This window comes from Pagrus major, chromosome 18, assembly GCF_040436345.1.
Source record: "Pagrus major chromosome 18, Pma_NU_1.0".
Classification (NCBI taxonomy): domain Eukaryota; kingdom Metazoa; phylum Chordata; class Actinopteri; order Spariformes; family Sparidae; genus Pagrus; species Pagrus major.
The window spans coordinates 32,793,275-32,815,990 of NC_133232.1; the positions used below are offsets into that span (position 1 = coordinate 32,793,275).

A 22,716-nucleotide genomic window follows, 5' to 3' on the forward strand; every position below is an offset into this window, starting at 1 on the left:
CGTGACAAGCTCTTGACCAAGATCTTCAGTGGTCCTGAGTGGAAAAATTGTGTCTTAAAATGGAAAATTGTCTCTGGTCTTCTGCCACCAGTAGAGTGTCCAGGGTGCGGAGCATGTGCATCTCTAGATCACACATACATGCACTCGGTAAACAATTTATCCAATGTCACATCCCCCCTGAGAGTAGCGCCCCATCCTACAGAATTCACCATTCGGTTGGTGTTATACTTGGGTAACAGGTGCAATCAACCGTGCTACGGCGCAGTAATTCCCATGACACTGCAGTCTGCCGTTTTATCACAGGTCACCGCTCTATACACGGCGTATCAAATGCTCAAATGCCCAGAGAGAAATACCATGACATAAATAACGCTCTAACCCACACATATGCTTACCAGCACACACGAGGGCAAAAAGCGTGCAACACGTTACATTAACGAAGAATAAAATGATCATAATGTCTTGAGCCACACCTTCAATGCTACTACTTCTACTGCTGATATTTCCAGCTGTAGAAAGGGGATCTGGCTGGTTACAGACAGAAAAAAGATTTAGTAATTAATTTATCATGAATTTCTTCTGATAGTGCGTAGTTAGCCTGGGTAGATGCTGTTGAATCACCACCAAAATATCAGCTTTATTTAGCATTTCATTTAGATCTGGTGTTGGCCTGCTGACAGCTGTTTCCCTCAGAATCAGGGTGTTGTCTTTCTACATAGTTTGCTAAGTACGTATCTTGCATGCAAAGGAGAGGAGTGAGGAGCTGTTTTTGTGTCCAGTGCCAGCCACTGTTCTTGTGATATATTTAATATTCAGCAAGACAAGAAATGTTTTTTCAAGAAACTCACATTTGATATATTTTCCATTCAAAAGAAACTTCATTCTGAGTGAATAAATAATATATTTATTGCCATGTGCGCATTAGATGAGAAAAATTTGTATTTATTAGTGACTTCCATTTTATTTTAAGAGGGGAGGTGGAGCTGTGAGTAGTATAGCAAACCCCTGATGAAGATGAAGATGAATGGCTGAAGATCTGGATGTGATGAGGTGGGGGTGGCCTGGGTTGGAGGAGGGTCAGAACTGACTGAGAGGTAGGGAGGGGCGGGGGTAAGACAGAGAGAGAATTCTGAATGAATGAGCATTAAGATAGTCTTCCTGATTGAACGCAGAGCTTCGTTAAATAGGAAAATTTAGAGAGCCTTGGATGGAGAGACAGCATACTCAAACGCGTCATCCTCGCTCGCTCCACTTTAAAGCATCTTTCATCAGACGGACGTAACTCTTTACGTACTCGTCCCTACAGTGTTGCCGCTTTCGTTCACAACACAACTGACAGTCATGTTCCATTTTTTTTTTTTGGCCTTGAAGTGGAAAATTGGCCACACAGATTTCTCTGAATATCGATCCCTGAAAGACCGTGATAGACTGCATGTGTGAAGAAAAGGAAAGGCGCTATATGAGCAAAGAATTGATTGGTTACCGGGTAATTTCACAGATCAATAAAATGAATCACACAATATTGTTTTTCCATCTTTTGACACGTTTTGTGAATCGACTAATATTCTGTTTGTTCTGATACTTCACCGTCTCCACAACCGCCCCCTTGACAGTTGTTTACTTTTAGGTTAATTTAGATGCATCTTTGAAGTGAATAATTCATAACAGAAGATTTAACTTTTGCAAATTATATTGTGTTAAATGTCAGCCTTTAATTCTTTTGATATTATGAAAATAAGTTAGTCAGCAAAGGCATTTAAGTCTCAGACTGACCTTGATGCTGCTGTAAACATTCTCAGTTTTATCTTCAACATGTATGCCATGAAAACAGCAACAACAAACTATGAACGGTGAAGTTGAACAGCAGAGGAATCAGCAATAGTGATGATCTGACGCCTGCGATCATGCCATCACTGTGCCGCTCTGTTTGATGCATATTTTATAAGCTTGCTTGTATTGAAATCTACGTATGTCGTATCGGTTTGGAAAGGGCAGATAGAAGTGGGTTACAACCTCCCAGGACTTCCTCTTTTCTTTTCTGCTCTCTCATTGTTTGTCTCCCTTTCTCTCCGTCAGTCACCCTCACTCTCTTCCTTTTCTGTTTCTCTCTCATTAAAGGCCATCCACATCCAACACAATAATCCATACAAACACTTATTTCTATTCATGAGTTTGTCTTTCGCGCTGCAGTTCAACCCATGCAAATGTCAACACTGAGATTGGTCTCCCATGAGGCAGTTGTACACACCACACCTGTGAACAAAAGACACATCCATATTTACCAGGTTCTGCTTTTGTCAGAGCTCCTGACTGCCATCCAAGGACACTCATTACCGTCATTCACACCTCTGTCCCCTTGAATAGATTATACCTGTGTTGAAAGGCTTTGGATGATAATGTGGTGTTTTTTTTGTTTTTTTTAATTAGTCAGTTTAACAAATGCCATAATTAAGAAATGTGTGATTCAGTCAGATTGCTGGCCAGCTTTAAGGTTTTGCACAGTTTTCTGTTTGTACTTTTAACAGTAGAAATGGTCTTAAGGAGATTAGTATTACATATATTTATGTTGATCATTAGGCTGCAACCTCCTGGCAGCCGTAGTAATTATGATGACAGCAAAGGTGGATGTCAGGGGATGGAGGAGGTTGAGGTAGATGAACGATAATCATCATGAAACTCTTAATCAATGATGCATTTCCTTTGTCACTGACTGCATACATATTCATGCTAACATCATGTCTGTGAAGAGTGCTACTGATTTCCAGTGTGTTAATATATAAATAGAAAAGCAGATACAAAATAAAGATAAGACAGCATAGTCACAGTTCTCACAGTGAGAACTGTAAAAAATATAATGCAGCCAAGTAGTATCTGTTATCTGGTATTCATTCTGATTGTAAAACACAAAACAATTATAAAAAAGGTCCCCGTGTGCTTCAACCAAAGTTCTTGTTGGATGGTTGAAAAGCATCTAACGTTTGTGCTGGGGGAGCTCAGTTCGACAACTTTCCAAACCTGAAGATCCAACAAGCGCAGTGATTAGCCAGCTGTGTGGAGGTGAGAAGAAAGCAGAGCTGACATTTCTCTCTCAAGCTTTCTCTTTTCACACCAGCCTCTTTGTGAGCAAATGTGTGCAACACTATGAATGTTTTCTAGGAGTGGCGGCTGTTAGAAAACTCTTTCAAGTATCGGTAAATTGGCACACAATTTCGAACTCTGCCCTCTCTATGGTTGCCTCTTTTTCATCCAGCCTTCCAGTGTTTTTCAGAGCACTAATGCACACTTTTACCTTTAGACGAGGTTGTAAAAACAACTTTATTCTAAGCGTACCCCTGCCTGACACTGAATGTTTCAGACATCCATCCGTGGTAACATACTGTAGTGTAATACCTAGTGTTATGTTTTCGCTCGTGTTCTTTTTTTTCGTGTGTTGGTTGGTTGGTTGGTTTGTCAGCAGGATTACACAAAAACTACCGAGCGGATTTTCACAAAACTTCTCGGCCCAGAATAGACCCCATTACCTTCTGGTGCAGATCCGGATAAAGGGACAGACACAGGAATTATTTCTCACTTTCAACATTGCGATACAGCGTTTTTTCCATTTTCAGGGAAAAATGCATGGAAGTTGATGAAAAAAAAAAAATTAAGCCTTATTTAGGTGGCTGTTTTCTACGAGTGAGTTCAATTTTATGTGGTTCCTAGTTAAAAATCAGGATCTAGTAGATTTTAATATGCTATCACATATTGTAGGTTATGTGTCAGGCTTGATTGTATTAAAATGGACTGGGAATGCCACGATATGTAGTTTACTATATAGCAGCACACCTCAAATTGTAACTGAAAGTGTGGACCACCTATATCACATAAACAATCTTGGATGAGTTGTTTGTTGGAAATGTACCATAACTCGATTAGTACGAAACATTTCCTTCCCCCAGATCACAACAAGCAAGCACTAACCATCAGAGCAGTTCTGTGTATTAGCTGCCCCGGACCTGTCACTGCTTCTAAGCCATTCCCACATTTGATTTAGTGCTGACTGCCCATTTCACACCTGTTTCTGCTAACTGGTCTGGGAATACGAGACTATATGGTTGTGTCCCTGTTAGCAGGGAAAATGAAAAACCTGACCGGGAGTGTTGCTGCTACCACCACAGGCTGTGTCGTGGCCCTAACCACAGCTCGTTTCTGACATGTCTTGCTAGGCTTGACTGCCTTTCATCAAAAACACAGGGGAGATCTCCCGGGTGCTTCGCCCACACCAGAGGGATTGTTTCACCACTCAGTGCTTCCAGAGAGGAGGAGAAAAAATCCGACTTAAAGTGTCTTCTTCCTCTGTTGTCTAAGAATCCACCCATCCTTCTGCCATTGAAGAGAGGGTGCTCTGTGTTGGGTTTGGCCTGTATGCCCCCTTCTGGCTGGAGCCAAGACCAATTTCACCAGTAGGTTTGGGTGTTTGTACTGTATAAATCCACTGGGAATCTGCAATTTGCCAATGTTTTGGCCACTTTAGGTTCTCAATTGAGATTATTCTAATGGATGTCTCCTCAAGCTGATAGACGCCTCTTACAAATAGGTAAGAGTCATTCTTGAGTAGTTTTGCTTATTCTAATTTGATGGAAATGGACCATTTTGATGAGCGAATCCTCCTTTTCTCTTACCACACTTGCTCGTTAATTTACTGTGGGTAAGTTCCACACTTTGACAATGTGAGAGTTTGATTTCTTTTGCCAATTCATTCTGCTCTTGGAAATTGAAATGTTGTATGATTAATTAAATTAAAGTACTTTCAAGTTGAGTGAAACATTGTTTTATATTCCTTCTTCTAACTTAACAACCTGCTCTGATCATTGTCAATTTAATTTTTCAGCTAGCGCAGAAGAGAGACATGCATCCCTGTGTTGTAAAAATATGTAAAAGTACTGCCCTTTGTCAAAACAATAACCTTTGACAAGATACATACATATACAATATAGCTGGAGCACCAACCTATACCTCAGGTGTACGCGTTGAAACACACACCGAGCATCAATAATGTAAAACACAGTCCACCAGAGGGATAACAAACTCTGCAGCCAGTAGCTCCTTTAAACTTTGTTTTTAATCAGTAATTTTCCATCTTTATTGCTGGAACACGTATTATATGGTGTATGCAGGTTTATGTACACGTTCATTTCGTTATGCAACCCTGTGTTGTATAATGGCAAATAAATGACATGTCACCCTGTTGCTACCATGTTATTTTGATATTTTCAGTTGTGTTTACACATTTAAAACACACAGAACATAAATACTTGATGATACGAACCTCTTTTTGGACTCTTTGGGGTTTTGTCATTTTACACTTCTCCATCTAATGGTGTAAGAAACAGTGCCTCCTTTGAATGTGGAGGACAAACTGGTGGTAAAGTCAACAGTAGATTGTGCGTACTTACTACCACAGCCTTGCTCGTTTCCTACATTCTCTATTGACCAATGAAACTGAAGTAATCAGGGGAAAATGTATTATTAATACCAAGGCTTAATATATATACACATACAACCAGTGTCCAATATAAAAACCTTGATATACAGCCATAACATAAAGGCAGGCCCTCTGGAGGGAGAACGCAATATCAATACACCATCATCTAGCTCGGTGCTGATGCAGTCTGAACCCTGAACATATTGATAGGAGACAAGATGCAGTATGTGATAATGACAAGATGCATGGCGTTCTGCAGCAAGCTTGTTGTTTTATAATGTTATTGCGTTGAGCGATGGAGGGCATCTATTCAGATGAGATAGAGAGTTCACTGTCCTCTGCTGTAGTCTAACAAAAGTAACACAGTGAAGGAGTATGAAGGAAGGCAGCCAGTCAGCAAGAACCCATAAAGACGCTATCTTGGCATCTTATGAATGCTGAAGTATTTATGAGTCTAAACGAATGCCTGCTGGCCTCAACAGCCATCAGTAATGTCTGTATTGGCATTTGCTACAGGTGAGCAGATTAAATCTTGATAACCCAAACGAGCTGCCAAATAGCAGAAGATCTATGAAAGAGAGTGGAGAGAGTTTCAGTGTTGTTGCATTGTTCTTGGGTTTCTTTAAAAAAGGACTGTTATGATGAAAATACAGTGTCTATTACAAATATGAGTAAGATTTGCATAGTTTTTTTCAATCTTTGAAATAAATAAATAATAAGAAAGCAACTGACTGTGTGGACGCTGGTGTTTATTTAAATTCTCTTGGTGCACGCCTCTGGGTTTCATTTGATAATCAGGCATCAGACATGAAAAAAGTCTTTCAAAACTTTAAAAATAACGTCTACGCTGACGTCTTATGATATGATTTGTCTGTGCGATCTGCATTTTCTTCTTCTTCTTCTTATGATGAACTAGATTTGTCAAAACTGCAAGTGAAAGACTTCACATGCACAGCACCCAAGAGTATCATAATTAGACTTTTGGTTGGTAAACATTTTGAATATTATTTAAAAATTTAGAACCAGATTTCTTATTTGTTGTTTTGTGTCACACAGAAGATGTTGTTTCTTAAGTTAAAAGTTTTCTTCCTTGCCTTTGGGAAGACAATAAAAATAGTATGTTTTTTTTTGAGTCAACTTACCATCTGCTACTGCCAGAAACCCTGTAAGCCTTAATGGAATTTACACTGACGGAAAAAAACATCTTATTTTCCGATTGTATGCCATAAATCAGTTTCTTTTCATGCAATCGAGCTGCAAATTTTCGACTGACACAAAATTTAAAATATAACTCAAGGGCTACCAGATGCTTTTAAACTGTTTATTGATAGTCTCATCAAGTTTCAGTACACAGTATTTAGAAATTAACACAACAATGACCTGATAATACTTCAATCAGCATATAAGGCAGTACAGGCCACAGTATGATTTTTTATCTGAAGCGTTCTTACCTTTTTTTTTCTCAGCAACTTGGGATCTCTTATGAGCCAGACTATTAGAAAACAGGTGCTTTTATAGAAATCTGTTTGGCAAAATGTTAATTGTGTGTGCTGCCTAATAGGTGAAGAGAATTGAAAGTGTTTTTGTCTGCAGATGGTGTGGAGAACAGAATCATAACGCAGTGAAAACACATCGTTTGATTCACCTCTCCCTGTGTTAAAACATCTCTCCTCTGTAAATTGTATAACACCAATAAGCCCAAATAATCCCACACACAGTTTGTTCACAGTCGAGATTTTTTGATCCTACACAGCTGTTCAGAAAACCTTTCCACATGTGAACTGTGGTGATATAATCAAAAAGCACACACACAGAAACTGAAAATATTTTTGGAGTAGAAGATTAAAGGAGTTTGACATGTGGTCTTTTTATGATTGTGTCAGATAAGTTTGAAAATTGTAAATATGTGTATTTGACACAGGCCTGAAACATATACAGTACCTACTGTAGACACAGATAATCTTGCCCAGTTAACTTAATATTAATTAACTGTTTCACTCCTCTGCTCCTTCCCTCATTTGTCTTTCTCTCCATCTACAAATGTCTCTTCATCACAGTTGAACAGATTGTGTCTGTGTTCCACGCTGCGTCCAAACAGAAAGCATGGGATCATTTCTCCAAAGCTCAGCGGAAGAACCTGGACATGTGGCGCAAACAGGTTGAGGTTGGTATTTTAACGTCCTTTAAGCATGTATGTAGTTGTATGTGGTTTTTGTGAGGACATAAACTGTGTTAATGGCTTTTTCCTTAGTTTTTGTTAAAGGTCCAGTGTGTAGGCTTCTTAAAGATGGTTGCACATTACTCTTACTCTTTGCCTCACCCTTGCCTACTGTGGTAAATTCGCAAAAAAAAGCGAATGGCCCTCTCAGTGAGTATTTGGTTTGTCGGACTCTGTGGACGAGGACCCAGGTCCTGTAGATCTTTTGATAAAAAAAAAAACCCAAAAAACAACTTCTTCTAAGGTAAGGAAAACACAACGATTCTAAGTTTTGGGTGGTTATATCAACTGATGTATATGTGATGTCTGATATATATACACGATATGTCATCCCCTAAATCCGACACACCAGACTTTTAAAGTCAAGTAGAAAAGTCGAGTTCGATCTACTGGGTGCTTTATTCTTGATGGCGTCATGTGATCAGTTACAATGACTGATACTTTGCCACATCTAATGCATCCAGAAAAAGAAAAAAAACATCTATAGTTTCATCTCTTAAGATCTCCCTTTCAAGAATGTTATTTGGTATTGTAGTATGAGCATTATCGCCATACAGGTTTGTCATTATTTTTCTGATTCTGAGCAAAAAGTGACAAAAAAGTGACAAAGAGTAAAAGTTTTAAACAAAAGTTGAGTTGTAAAAATGCACAATGATCAGTAAAATGTGTATAATACAGGGTTAGGGTTAACACTCAACGTTACGACAACATAATTGTCCATAACCAAAAATGAAGCAAAATCTAAAGCTGACACCGTTGCTTCACTGTGTGTGGCACTAATTTTACTAACCCCATTTACACATCATATTAACTTGTCATCTGTTTGTGGATATCTCATATGGATTGGCAAGTATGCGTGTTAATGAGAGGTAAATAAAGAATGTTTATTAATAAAAGGTGTATGATAAGATGTCATCATCCAGATAACATATCAGGATCACGTCATTAGCATCTGCATGAAGTTTTGTTCCCTGTGGGCCTCAATGAGCAGCTAACTTCTAGGTTGTTCTGATGCTTTTATTCTTCTCTAAACTATCTCGTCATTCGCTGCCTGTCTCGTGTGGACGTTCACAGGAAAATAGCTGCATTTTTGCATGTTTTGTGTGGGCGGGAAATTGAGGTTATCCATCTCATTTTTCTAAGACACTGACAGGGCTCTGCTTGTTTGATTATGTTTCACTGTCAGACAAATGCCACATTAATTATGGTGAAGATATGTGTTTAATAGAGTCTGTGTCGTTTTTTAATTAGAGTGCAGCATTAGGTGTGGCTCTGGTGAAGTTTTGATCTGCTGAGTGTAGAAACAGTCGAGTTGAACTCGCACATACACTGCATATAATGTGGTATATCCAAAAACACACGCCATTACAAATCAAGCTTTGTCACAGCATGTTGCTGAAACATTGTCTCTGCTGAATGTCAATGAGGCCTGGTCTTTGTGAATATTCATGTACAGTATCAAAAGAGAACAGCGTTCATTCTGCTCCATCCCCTGCAGAACTATGAAAATGCTAATAACTTTCCAGAAATAGATCTATGACATTAACGAGCATTCAGAACCACTGCTGGGAGCTGTCCACATTAGAGTGTTGATACATTAATCACACTTTACACTTTAACCCGCGAATATTGATTTGTTGTTATAGGCGGAGCACCGTGGCCCAACACATTGTTGTTAACTCCACAGTGTAATGACAGTAGCCTTTGCATCAGATGTCGTAGTGCGCAGGGTGAGTGTATGTTCAGATCCTCGTGTTTGTTAGCGCTGCTGTTGAAAAGCCTCTTGTGTTCAACATAAGTGTAAATCAGGTCTTGAATTATTCTTGTTGCCTCAGTCAGGCTGGGTGTTGTTTCCATCACTGTATCTATAATAAGACAAACTGCCTCACCATCTGTACACCAGACAGACTGCAGCAGAAGTACAGCCATAACTCCATCGCAACCCCGCGGATGATTTATACTTGATGTTTTTTAGTCGTCTAAATGACGCAAATCTCAATCTAATAAGTCACTCTTTACTTCTGTTTGTCTTCCTTTATTCCCTTTCTCTAAAAAAAAAATCCATCCTTTGATGCATGATGTTTTCTTTAAAGTGAAGTTTCACAGATAACTGCTTTTTACTATCCATACCAAACATTTATACTTTGTTACGATAAGGGAGAGATTCAAATGAAGTTCTCAAGCACAGAACGTTAAAGGCTTTTTTAAAGGAGCTTTAACACGAATATGCATCAGAACTGTTTCAATAGGAGACAGTAATGGGGAAAGAGGGAATCAGAGTTTTTTACTGTCTGTCGGAGCTTGTACTTCTTACTTTTACTTAAACCAGAGTTTAACCAGAGCATTTTTCTGTATCTGTCTTTTGTTTATGACCAATGACATGAGAATTGTATTCCCACACAGCCTTAGCTGTACTCCCGGGCTGTGTGTATATAGCTCCTAGTACTCCTTTATTAACAGAAAAGACATTGAAATCTTACAAACTAGAGGCAATCCGGGCACCCCGGATAAAAGGAAAAGTATCAAATGAGGAAGGAAATTATAAAAAAGCCTTAATTGCATTGGCTAAATCTTTAAAAGGCCAACATTAAAAAGATAACATGCCACAATGCAATAACAACAACTTACATATTGGTCAAAATATGTTGTTTTTTTAATGACTATAGCGTTTGAATGATTTAGCTGCTATAATGAGTTTTTTAATATTTCTTTTTTTTTCTACATTGCATCACAGAGCAACCAGTCATCTTGGTTTTCTACATTGAAATCTCGCCTTAATTTTGAAATATTTGCTCTGTTTTTAATGTTACACGCACCTTTCCTTCTTGACAGTATGTATCAAATTTTAAAATTGATTGTTTTACTTTGAAAACAACATTTTTGAGTTTGGTGACAGAATGAATGCACTGGAAACCATGGAGAATCATCAGCCTTTAGTCTCATTGTGGTGTACAGGCCTCTGCTGCAGAGGAAATCATCTGGGCAGGCAAAATGTCACGTCCCTTCTTGCTCTCACGAAGGTGGAACCTGTTATGTCTCTTAAGGGACACCGTTTTTTTCCTCCCCTTTGGCATGCCACGGGAAATTGAAGTGGACAAATTGAAAAGCAAGACGGCTGAGCAAAACAAATGTAGAAATGTAACCATCGTTGCAGTTATTGCATGGGGTGTGCTTTTTGTTTTGCTGTTCTACCCCTGAGCGAGCTTGGTTAGAAATTGTCTGAATTTAATGGGGTTTTTTTCAGTAGTTGTGAGCCACATATATCATAAACAGACATTAAACCGGCTGTTTTCTGTAATGTTTTATTCACAGCTACTCTGAAACATTCCAGGATGGCATTTGAGGGGGCTCTCCTTGTTAACAGCAAGACGTTAGATTCATGAAGGATTACAGTGCTCTTTGATCTTAAGTTCTTTAACACGCTCAATAGCCTGTTTTAATCCCACTGTCTTTCATCTGTTATATACTTTCACACTGCATTAACCAGAGTAGAAAGGCCTCGTGCCCTTCAATGTGATAATAGAACAGATGCATTTTTATTATTTGTCTGCACCTACCAGGCAGTAAGAGTCAGAGTGGAGGTCGAGAGGAGAATATGATTTCTATGCAGGTCAAACTGTATCAGGCAAACAGTGTCCAGAGTGAAGGGCAAAGTATTTGCACATTAGTTGAAATGATTTTATCACTATCAACCAAAACAAACGCTGCAGGCGTGCAGCATAATGGTGTGTGGATGTAGGATGCTGTCAATCACTAGTCGCAGTCCAGATGTGTGTCTGCATGTGTAGCCCCCGTTAACCTTGAGCCGACACCCCGTAAACACTGAACTGATGGCTGCCTGAGTGTTTGTGTTTGTAGGACTTTATGGTTTGTTCCCTTAAATTTACCTTTTGAATATGTGAAACCACTACTTTACATGTGAACTAACATTTTTGACGTGAAAAGTAAATTATTGCACGTTGTAACATACCTCCATATGTGATATGAAAAGCATGGCACGTAAAATAACTAAAATCTAAGCTTGTGAAAATAAAAGTGTCACACAAGCACATAAACGAAACTTTCCACATAAGAAATTCACATTTTCACATGTGAAATACAGAAATCAGTTTACATATGCTTGTAAAGAACATGTATATCATGGCAGTCTTGCGTTTCAGTGATTTCTACAACTCTCATTTTTCTGTGACGAATGAGTGGAATACAAACTACTTCGTCACAAAAAACATTCATGAAGTTTGCTTCAATAATTAATGTATTGTGGGTCATTCATGCAGTAATTCTAATATTTGGTTACATCTCTCGGCCATTTTCACCTCAATTAGGCACTTTTGATAAAACATGATACACATATTCATATCATCATATCATATAGATTTTCAACGTTGTGGTATATCTCCCCTCAACCTTTTCTCCCTCTCACCCTATCTTTCCCTCTCTCTCTCTCTCTGTCTCTCTCCCTCCCTCCCTCTGTGTTTCAACCTAACGCCTGCAGTCAAGGCAGATGGCCGCCCACCATGAGTCCGGGTCTGCTCCGAGGTTTCTGCCTGTTAAAAGGCAGTTTTTTCTCACTACTGTTGCCAAGTGCTTGCTCATGGGGGAAGTGCTGGGTCTCTGTAAATAAATTGACTGTTAATTGTCAATAATTGATTATTAAGAGTATGGTCTAGACCTGCTCCAATTGTAAAGTGTCATGAGATCATTTTTGTTGTGAAATGGAATAAATAAAATTGACTTGACTATGGTGTCGTTTAATGAGCGGTAGAGACGATATACAGTACATCCACAATGCATATATTTACCCGCTTCGGTTTCTGTGCATTGCAGGAGGTTAGAAACATGCACAACGAGCAGCTGATGGGCATCAGGGGAGAAGAGGAGATGGAGATGTCTGACGATGACATGGACGACTCATCCGCCACCAACAGCAAAGACTCTGAGGACTTAGGTAAACATCTTTGGACTGACACTAAACAGCGTAAAGGTGCTAAATGATGCAGGCTACTGTCACATCATATCCTACCTGCTGATACTGTAGTCATACACTGGAGTTTTGGCTAAAGGGTGAGTGTAGTCTGTGACCAAGTAGCAGCAAAAATCACTTTTTTAATTGAATATTTTTTTATACAAAGTGCTGAGTGCTGGTGGACATCCAGCGTGATTTTAACTTGGGACATTACTCCCAGTTTTAACATTTTAAAACCTCACACTGTTAGGATCAGTGTGTTGTAATTAGTTTAAAAACGGCTTTATTTTTTAATAAACTCTTAAGAGTTTTTTTTCTGGTTGGATTACAGAGAGCAAAATAAGTACTTACACCACTGTGAGTACAAAGTGACTACTGTTTGATACATTTAATTTGAGCTGCTTTATAGTTTGGTAAATCCAAAAATAAGTGCTGCTGTGTTCACAAATGCTGTTATTGCCTCAGAGGGTGAAGGTAAAATGACCCACGCTTTTACCTGATTCTCCTCTGGAGCACAGTACTGGTCTGCTGCAATTTTTTTCCACAAAAGTAATTCTGGGAAACGCAGGAAACCAGTAATTACGGTAGTTGCAGACAAAGTATGCTCCATCACGAAAATTAGAACTCTTGGTTACACAGAAGCCCCTGGAAAGCAAAACAAATCATTGAATCCAGAACACGGAGCGATAGAGTCGAGGCGTGCGTTACCTCTGAAAAGAACCTGTAATCTGATTTTAGAAACAAGCAACACAATAAGAGATAAATAAGCTGTGCAGAACAGGAAATGGAGCTAATCTTTTGAAATCTCTCTCCTGCAGAAAAGTCGCGGCCTCTAGGCTTCATACTGGGAGATGCTTTGTTTTTATTACTGCAGTGAATCTCTGCACTGAGAAATCTGATATGCTGCCCAAAAAAAACATAAAAATTAAACAGGGAATAACAGAAGTACTGCTGGAGCTTGATCCGATAACAATATGTCACATTATGGGCACACTTTGATAAACTATGTAGCTCGGTATACAGTACACAATGTGCACGCAGGCACAAGCAGAACGCTGAAAAACAAATCTCAGATCTCACAAATTAATGGGAGAATAATCTGTTATTCTTCTCCTACCGCCAAGCATGTGTGTGTGTGCGTGCATGAATGTACATGTGTTTGCTAGTGTTGATTCCTCACCAGGGTAATTCAGGGCTGTTACACAGGGGAATTGAGCAGTATCTGTCCATACTGTTGGCTTTTCTTGGGCAGCAAGATAATAAGACTTGATAATCAATATAATCCTCACCCCTCAGTGAGTACTGCTGGGAGAAAACAAACACACACACATGCTTATTTATCCATATCCATCTTTATATTTCCACAAGCCAGTAATTTAATCTTGTTTTGACACATACTTTAAGGAATAAAAAAGTATTTCTTTCGCAATCCAACGGATATGTTGAAACTTTACACGTCTTTATGTTGCAACTTTACACGTCTTTAGGTTCTAGTTCCTATTTCATGTTGTCACAATGCTGTGCTTTTGATCTGCTTAGGTTTAAGCACAAAAACCACCTGATTAGGAAAAGATCATAAAATCACCTGTTTTGGTCGCCACAAACGCAGCTGGAGTTGTCCCGACTTCTTGTTAAAATGTTTTATGTTGCGATAAACATGGCTAAAAATTGCCCTGAGGTCTTCTTATAGATATTTAGTGGTTTCTCACTCACAAATGTTGAAACGCAGTCTTGAACTGAGGTCACAGGCTTGACAGCCTATGAAAGTCAGGTCATAAGCATGTAATGTGAACATGATATGACTGTATATGTTTTATATAAATGTCAAGATGGTATGTAGCCTATAACATATGCAAATGTTTATGTGTCTCTGGTTTGCAGAAACATTTTATTCTGGTCAACAATTCTTATTATATTATTATTACATATTCTTTCAAATATGCATTTACAAGATAAGTATGCGATTCACATGTTAATCATAGAGGTAACAATGAACGCATTTCAGTATATTGTTACCATCTAATCTATATAATCTTTTCATCACCGTCTATGCAGTCTGATTGTTGGCTATTTGCACCATCCTGGGTCAATTGTTCAACATCTTATTATTGGGTGTCATTCTGACATTGCACTAACTGGCTCTTACTGTATATGATTCAATTAATAGCACCCTTCTCTAGACCATCTGAGGGAATCAACTGCTGGACAGAATGAGCCTCATCACACAACCTTTTCAGCTGCTACTTGTTTTTGCATCGGTGGAAATTGCCCTCAAAACAAAACAACCTGGGGTTTATGAAATATGGATTCGTCTTTGAAGTGTGCCTACAAACTGTGCCTCTTTGCTGATTTTGATTCACGCCCTCGCAAACCCACAAGTGGTCTGCTGATTTAAGGGGTGTGCGAAGCAGAAAATAGAAAAAAAATGATCTACATAACGTTCGTGGCAACAAGAAGAACATACTGTACTTTACAATAGAAGAACAAACACTCAAGTAAGTGTAGTTTGTGTGCTACAGGTGGACATAAGGGCCCCGGCAAACTTTCAGACAAGCTGATATGTATAAATAGATAAAGAAAATAATGGGGGAAGATGTGGGGTCTCCAGCAACTGATTTGATTGAAGCAGCAGATGGTAAGCTCAGACTTGATTTTAACTACAGCTCCTGACAAAAGCTTGAATTCACCAATATACCCCATCAGAACTGCAAATAAAATCCCTCTCCTGTGACTCTCTTGGAAAGTTGGTCTGGTCTAGTTTAATTTTTCAATACGGCGTCTCTAAATGTCACTCTTTAATTGCACTCATTGCAAATAAAACACATCAGTTTGGCATTTGGAGATGACGTTTCAGGTTTGACAGACAGATATTTCAGTCGAGCACTTGATTTGTGAAAGACGACCCGATCTGTGCATCCTGCCCGATTGGTACTGTGCATGTGCAACTCAGCACAGCAAATCAACAGAGATGAGGAGGAAGCAAAATGGCTCACTTGTTAGCTTTTTCCATCATCAGCTCCAGAACAAAAAAAAACAAAAAACATTGTGTTTTCAATCTAAATGTTATAGACCATGTTCACACGGTGGCCATTTTCCTCTGGATAGTGATAATCCAGAGGGACATTGCTAAACCATATTTGATAAACCACTAGCAAACATTAGCATTCAACAACAGTTACCGTTCTACAATGTGCACTTGTATCCACCAGCACACAGATGCATGGCGGTCAGTTTGTGGTAGGTGTTTTAACATTTACAGAATAACTCGATTAAAGTTTAATAATCGTTTGGCACTTAAGTCAGTGGTGAAGCTAACCAATGCAACGTGCACATAAACTAAATATTAAAAGATTGCCTGAAGCAGACATGATTGTTAATTAGGTAGCAGCAGGGTTATTGTGCAGAAAATTATTTGAGGGTAAATTCCTCTAATTAAACTCAGGCCATTAGATGCATAACCAGAAAATTAATCATTTGTCCGGTAGACATTGTAAAGGCCAACTATTTGCCAATTGTCAGGTATTATTTCAGAGTTGGCACCATATTAGACTTTCGAGCCTCCATTTGTGAGAGTACTGAAAAATCAGATTTGGGGTATTTATTAATATATTAGCAGCAGATTGCAGATCAAATTCAATAAATCTGCTTTGTTCTGCTTTCTGTTTTACTGAGGTCAGTATGAATTAAATTTCTTTATGAAAGTTAATAGGGGGAAAAACAGGAAAAAGAAGAAATCCTATTGAAGTCAAAAGCCTATTTAGAGATAAAAGGCACTTTTGGCATTTTTCAAAAGGGATTGTATTTCAGTGACTGCATGGGAACATAATTTCTTAAAGGCTCTCATACTCTGCATTTGGTTAAAAAAAAAATGTAAAAGGAGGACAATGATTCTTTGTCTAAAAGCCTCTGGGGGATTTTTTTCTACACTTTCTGTTATGGAGATTAAACAGAATTAATTTTTGAGTCAGCTTTATGAAAAATTTCATGGTTATTTTAATAGCTCTGCATGAGGTAGAAGTATAACGACTGAGATGATATCACTTACACTTTAAAGTCAGTAGATATTTGTGCGTTATGTGCGGTTGACAGGTGCTTCAGTATGGCTGTTACCAGTGGATCATTTGTCACAGCTACAGCAGCCCAGTCACCAGATTAAAATGTTGGCAGGTAACGTTGCGGCAAACAAATGACACGTTCACATTTGAATTTGTCGTAAGCCACGTGCCATATTGACATTTTGACACAACTTGTCACGTTCATATTTAGGATTTATGACTTTAAGCGAGAAGGCTGCCTACCGTGTTTCACCACTGGATATTCAGTGTTTCCCACATGTTGAGAATTTACCTGTGGTGGTAATGGCACGTGTGATGGTGTGTTGTGTGACCGACAAGTTAAATAATAAACAACAAACAAAAAGGTGTTTGAATAACTCTTTTTTGCCTACAAAGTGCTGACCTTTTACAGTTGATGATGAGTGCCAAGTTTAGCAGTCCTTGGCTCTAGAGGTCTCTTCTGGGTTGGCTCGCCATCAACGTCCATTCAACTCCAAAAACCTGAGCTGCTGTCACTGACATGGCCAAAATTGTTCCAATTAAAGTCTACGTGTAGTAAACACTTGCATTTTCAAGGCAACCTCAGGACAATTTCCAGCCGCGTTTGTGGCGTCAAAAACTGGATGTGTTTGACAACATTTCAGGACATCTTCAGCTGGGATTGTGGCCACCAGAACAGGTATTTTAAGACAAAACTTGATATTTTTCTGACCTTTACCAAGGGGCTTTTGTGTCTAAATCTAACCAGAGCATAAGCACAGAGTGAAAATTGAACCTAAAGAAACGTAAAGTTTGAAACAAAAAAGGAAATTTAAAGTTTATCCTATCTGTGGTTTGCAGAAATGTATATTGGCAAGATTTATTCTGGCATTGGGTTGATTACAGAATGAAGAGAACAACAGAAATATGTTTGTGTTCTCGTTGATGACTGGAATTGGAGCCTACAGGGACAGATTGTAGTGTACAGAACAATAGAGTTTGGCATTCAGACAGAAACTAGACAGATTACATTCTTAACTAGTGAGTCTAATAATGCGTCATTGTGTGTGTGTGTTTTTGTATCGTCTGAATCTGTAGGTGTTTCTCAGGCAGAGGCCTTAAAGGAGGAGAACGACTCCCTGCGCTGCCAGCTGGACGCCTACAGGAACGAGGTGGATCTGCTCAAACAGGAACACGGCAAGAACCAACCAATCAGCAGCGAGGAGGACGGCACGCACTCTCAGCAGCTCAGCTTCCTACAGCAGGCCCTGCAAGGCATGCAGAAGGTAATGAAATACCTCACATTGTGTGATGCTGTGCGTGGACTTGGTTAGAAAAGAAAAACAGATTTGCTGGAGTATTAATTATTATCTTCTCAACTTTCGACCAATAAACAGATGACTTCATTCAGTTGTTTTGGACATTTTATTAGTTAGTATGAAACCAAATAGAATACATATCAATATGTAATACAGTCATAATCTCTAAGCTGCAAATACAATCAGCTTAGTGTTGCATTTAAGTATTTTTCCCTCCAAAAGAAGCAGATGTTTCCCTTGTATTATTTAATCTTTTAAGGATTTTCTTGAAGAATAAGTTATCACTCGACCAACGCACTTGATTCCAAAACACTCTTGAAACAAGTACATTTGCTTTGAAAGCAGGTAATATTTTCCTCCTTCAGATTGTACTTACAGTTACAGTCAGTAATTCAATCAAAGATCAGATCATTTTCAGGGCAATGACATGTCTTCAATGTTCAGAGAAAAGCTGAGACAGTCATTTGGGGGAGAACTCTGTATTTACCAAAAGCTGCAGCATTTGTCTGTGCACTGGGAAACTAGTATGAAAGCAGTTCACATAAAGAATAAATGACCTCCTAAAGCTTTCTGTCAAGCAACGGGAGGGATAAGAAGTATTAACCTGAAAGATGAGGAAGAAAATGTTCCCTTTGTAGGCAGTTTCAAAGTTTGTTAAAATAGGATATCAGAGAGCTGTCAGGGGTCAGGATTATGGTCACTCTCAGGTCAGGATTTAAGTTACATAAAGCAGTGAAACTGGCTGCATCGAGGTGTATTTAAAAAGGTTGAGTAAGTGAAAAGACATGTGGGTGGACAATGACTGTGTGGGCTGTAAGGCTGCATGTTGGAGGCTGTTGCTCCAAAGTATGTCATGCAGTTTCTATAACTTTCTCTGCTCTCATTCGACGGCACTAATGGTTTTAATTAAAACCCCGATTCCAATAAACAGAATCAGATCATTTGTAAACAGACTGTGTTTACCGTCAGCAGTTTTAAAAAGTGTTCCTGAGCTCATGTAGCAATCTGTGTCTCACAAAGTGGTGAAACTCGGCTCATCCTTGCTTGTGAATGACTGAGTCTTTCGAGGATGTCCCTTTTTATACCCATTCATGACACTATCACCTGTTAGAAGAAGAATACAGGACAGCACTCCCATCAAAATGTTTATTCTTGCCACACAGATGTTTCGGGCAAGATGCCCTTCTTCAGCGTGTATTCTGGCAAAATCTGGATCTGGATTCTGAATCTGGATTTCTGGGAATTGATACAAACAATTTGTTTATTGTCAAAGTTAAAGGGAGTGGGGTTTGAGCTGGAGTGAGCAGCGTGGGGAATGGAGCTGAGCTGAGGCAGGGGGTCCAGGGAGAGGTAATCAGAGCTGAGCAGGTGAGGGCTGAGTGCAGGGATTGTTTGAGTTGAGTTGGCGAAGACGAGGGTGGAGGGTAGATTAGGGGGCCAGGGACAGAGCAGACTGAACTGCAGGAAGAGGAGAACAGGAGTCAAAGTTACAAAATGAAGCTAGAGACGCAGACTGGGAATTGGTGGATGTGGCAGAGCTGAGTATTTGAAGGATTCTTGATGAGAGGATCAAGTGCAGCCGGACTGGCTCCGGCCTGGCCCCAGTACACCTGTCTCCACTCAGGTGATCAGGTCAAAAAACACAGAGAAGAAAAAGCCCTTGGCAGAAGTGGAGGGCATGACAATAAGCATACATGTACAAAAATATATTGTCTTTGTACGGTTTTCAGTGAGTATAATTATGTCAAAAAGGATTAGCAAATTATCACATCTTGTTTAATTGATGCTTTTTTGCCTTTTTTATCATTGTAAACTGAAAAATTGTAACCATTTCTCCTTCATATTGTCTGAGTTTTGAGGACTTGTGATGATTTTTTTTTTTTTTTTTAATAACCAAGAGTCATTGATAATTAAAATAATCATTAGCTGCGGCCGGATCATTAGTGAAGCTTGATTTAGCCTTGGTATGTGTAGGTTTTCTTTTTCTTAGCTACATCATACATTAGCTCCCACATGATATACACCCCATGGTTCACAGGTATAGTATATCCTTTATACTCTATATACTTTCAGTTTCCTTACTGTAGTTGTACATTTAATCCTATATTCTTTGCAGCATTTACTTACAGTAGTGCTTGTTACATCTATTCTGATCCCGTGTAGCTGCAGGCAGGGGCCAGGATGTGAATCAATTCCTTGCTGTTTGATTGAATAATAGCATTTGACACCCTTTAAATAGGAAAAACGACAAGGAAAAAACAAAAAAGCAGCAAGTCTTTGAGTCCTGAGGACCAGCATTGAGAAATGTAGCCTTAGGCCATATTTAATATAATATTACCCTCAGGAACATTTAGTAATCCAATTTGAAAAAGAAAACGCTTCCTCAGGCGGCAATCCACTTCTGATCACCTGCTGTGTTGTCAAATAGCCCCAGCTTGCAGTTACTTTTCCTTAAGCGAGGAGATGTCAGAGAAAATATTGTTTTCAGGGGAGGCAGAAGAGCTTTTCTCCACTTCCATCTCATTTGACAGAGTGAATTGTAATCACCTTTATGAAATGTGGCTCTCGCAATTGAACACTTTGCTTTCTCCCCAGTCTTTAATATAGTCGTTCTCTGGCCTTCAAAAGGCTGAATATCATCAGCAGATAAAATGATCCTGCGGCGCCACACGTCATCCGTGACACCAGTCAATCTGAAGGAGAAAACAAAAAGACATATATATTTTCTTTATTTTAACCTGTTCCCCAGTTATATCCTATAAAGTGTCTTTGCCCACAGCCTTTTCTACACATGACAAAACATACATGTCACTGTACTTTAGGCAGCCTACCGAAGGTTTGCATAAAAAAAAAGTTCATACAACGAAAAGCATCCTTCTGTTGATACTTTTAGCTGTTAGATATCATCTTTAACCACATTTTCCTTCGTTTAAATAACACCAAAACCCCAAGTGCCAACATTTGTAAGATTATATTTACCTATGAAAGGTTGGCTGAGCACATCTGTTGTTTTTCCAGCGCTACACATTCGCACATACAAGTTTACATCAGGGAGCTGCACAGTGCAACCACAATCTTCTGTTTATCACTGTGACAAGGTTCAGTCTCTGAGGGGCGGAAAAGCATATGTGTGTGGAGATTTGCCTCTGGTGCTTGCCAATAGTCAATTCAGCACCAAGTCTAGATTATAACAGATTGTGCTCCAGCTCTGCAGTCACTGCTCTGATTTCACTGTTTTGAGTCAAACTCTCAAAATTAATTTTCTGTTCTTGGACTTACGTCTAATAATGTGTTAAGTGTTAACCTCTTGCAACAAGGCTTACACCCTTATGCTCCATTTTTCAGTCCCCGAGCTGCATGTCCTCTGACGAACATGTCCAATTTGAACATTAGGAAATGTTAATGTAAGATACAAACACTCAATTTGATATAATGTTTGTTTGAAACACGATACGACCTCAGCATCTCAGAGACAACCTGGTGTAACTACAATTTTTGCAAAAGAAAAATGTTCCCATACGATATAAAGCCTTAAAGACTCTGTTTAAATCGGGATTATGACCTCAGAAGTGTTTGTTGTTACCTGCATTCTGTCTGCATCATGATCGGGTAACTGGATAAGCAGTGTGAGCAGAGTAGCCAGCATCAAATATCATCTGCTGTACAAAATCACATTTACACATATCTGAATTCTAGGTTCAATTATATTCCAAAGTTATTACCAGGCTTACTGTACAGTACGTTCAAAGATGATTAAGTCTGATCATTTTTATAATTCAGGTATCTGCTTGTTAGCAAACATCACAGTCATCACATTCATATGCACAGTAATTTATTCTGTTTTAAGGTACCACTCAGATTTTAAAGGGTTCCCTGTGACAAAGACTGTTCACATGAATTTACTTAGTATTTAGTAAGTATTTACTATACTTAATACATTGAAAGACAATCATATACAATACATCACAAAGTCTGTGTAACTGAAGAAGGAAACAAAAACAAACTAAAAGACAAAAAGCAGGAATTGTTTTGTATTGCATATAAATATTGTATGTATTTATTCACATTTAACACGAGTAATGAAACAATGTTCAAAGAACGGCCTCAGCTAAGTGCCTCTTTAACACACATACACACCGCAGCCATAAATAAAGGCCTAACTGCCAGAAAGCGGTTCTGGAGTTAAAATGTTTTAAAGGAAGGAAATAACTATACCTCACTTTTCACTCTGTGTAACTCTGTCCACCATTTTCCCTTTTGTGAGTTTCTCCTTCTTTAGCACAACTCGGTTAACTTCCTGTCATTTTATCCTCATTCATTTGATAAGCACCACTACGAGGAGTCATGAAGTAGTGACTCTGGTAAGACAAATAGCCAGTCCCTGCATGTTTTAGAAAAATCTTGATACTTGATACACCAGTGTATTAATAATGTACTGCAGCAGGAAGTAAAACAGTATATTTCCCCTTTGATAATTTGTCCTACCCCTACTGCGAGGTGTAAACCAAAAATAAGACACAAAGTACAGGTCATAACAATGTATAATGTAAAAATATTAGGGTGTAATTGCATCATTCATTATCAAAATAGTATATACAGAAAACACATTTTTTAATACTCAGAGTGAATGAGGTCCCAAATATGCAGAGGAGCTCATTATGTGCAGCTCTGCCGTACTGACCAGCTAAAACACTCCCCGGCTCCCTGTCTCTAGA

At 38.9% G+C, this 22,716-nt stretch overlaps 1 protein-coding gene across 1 annotated transcript in view; it reads left to right on the top strand.

Moving 5' to 3' along the window:
- The window catches only part of LOC141013701 (ecto-NOX disulfide-thiol exchanger 2-like), a 168,853-nt gene that overhangs the window by 130,642 nt on the left and 15,495 nt on the right, over nt 1–22,716 (top strand). Inside the window, exons 8-10 of the mRNA XM_073487525.1 lie at nt 7,522–7,628; nt 12,510–12,630; nt 17,781–17,968. Of these exons, the coding sequence (XP_073343626.1) occupies nt 7,522–7,628; nt 12,510–12,630; nt 17,781–17,968 (416 nt within the window). The remainder of the gene's footprint in view (nt 1–7,521; nt 7,629–12,509; nt 12,631–17,780; nt 17,969–22,716) is intronic.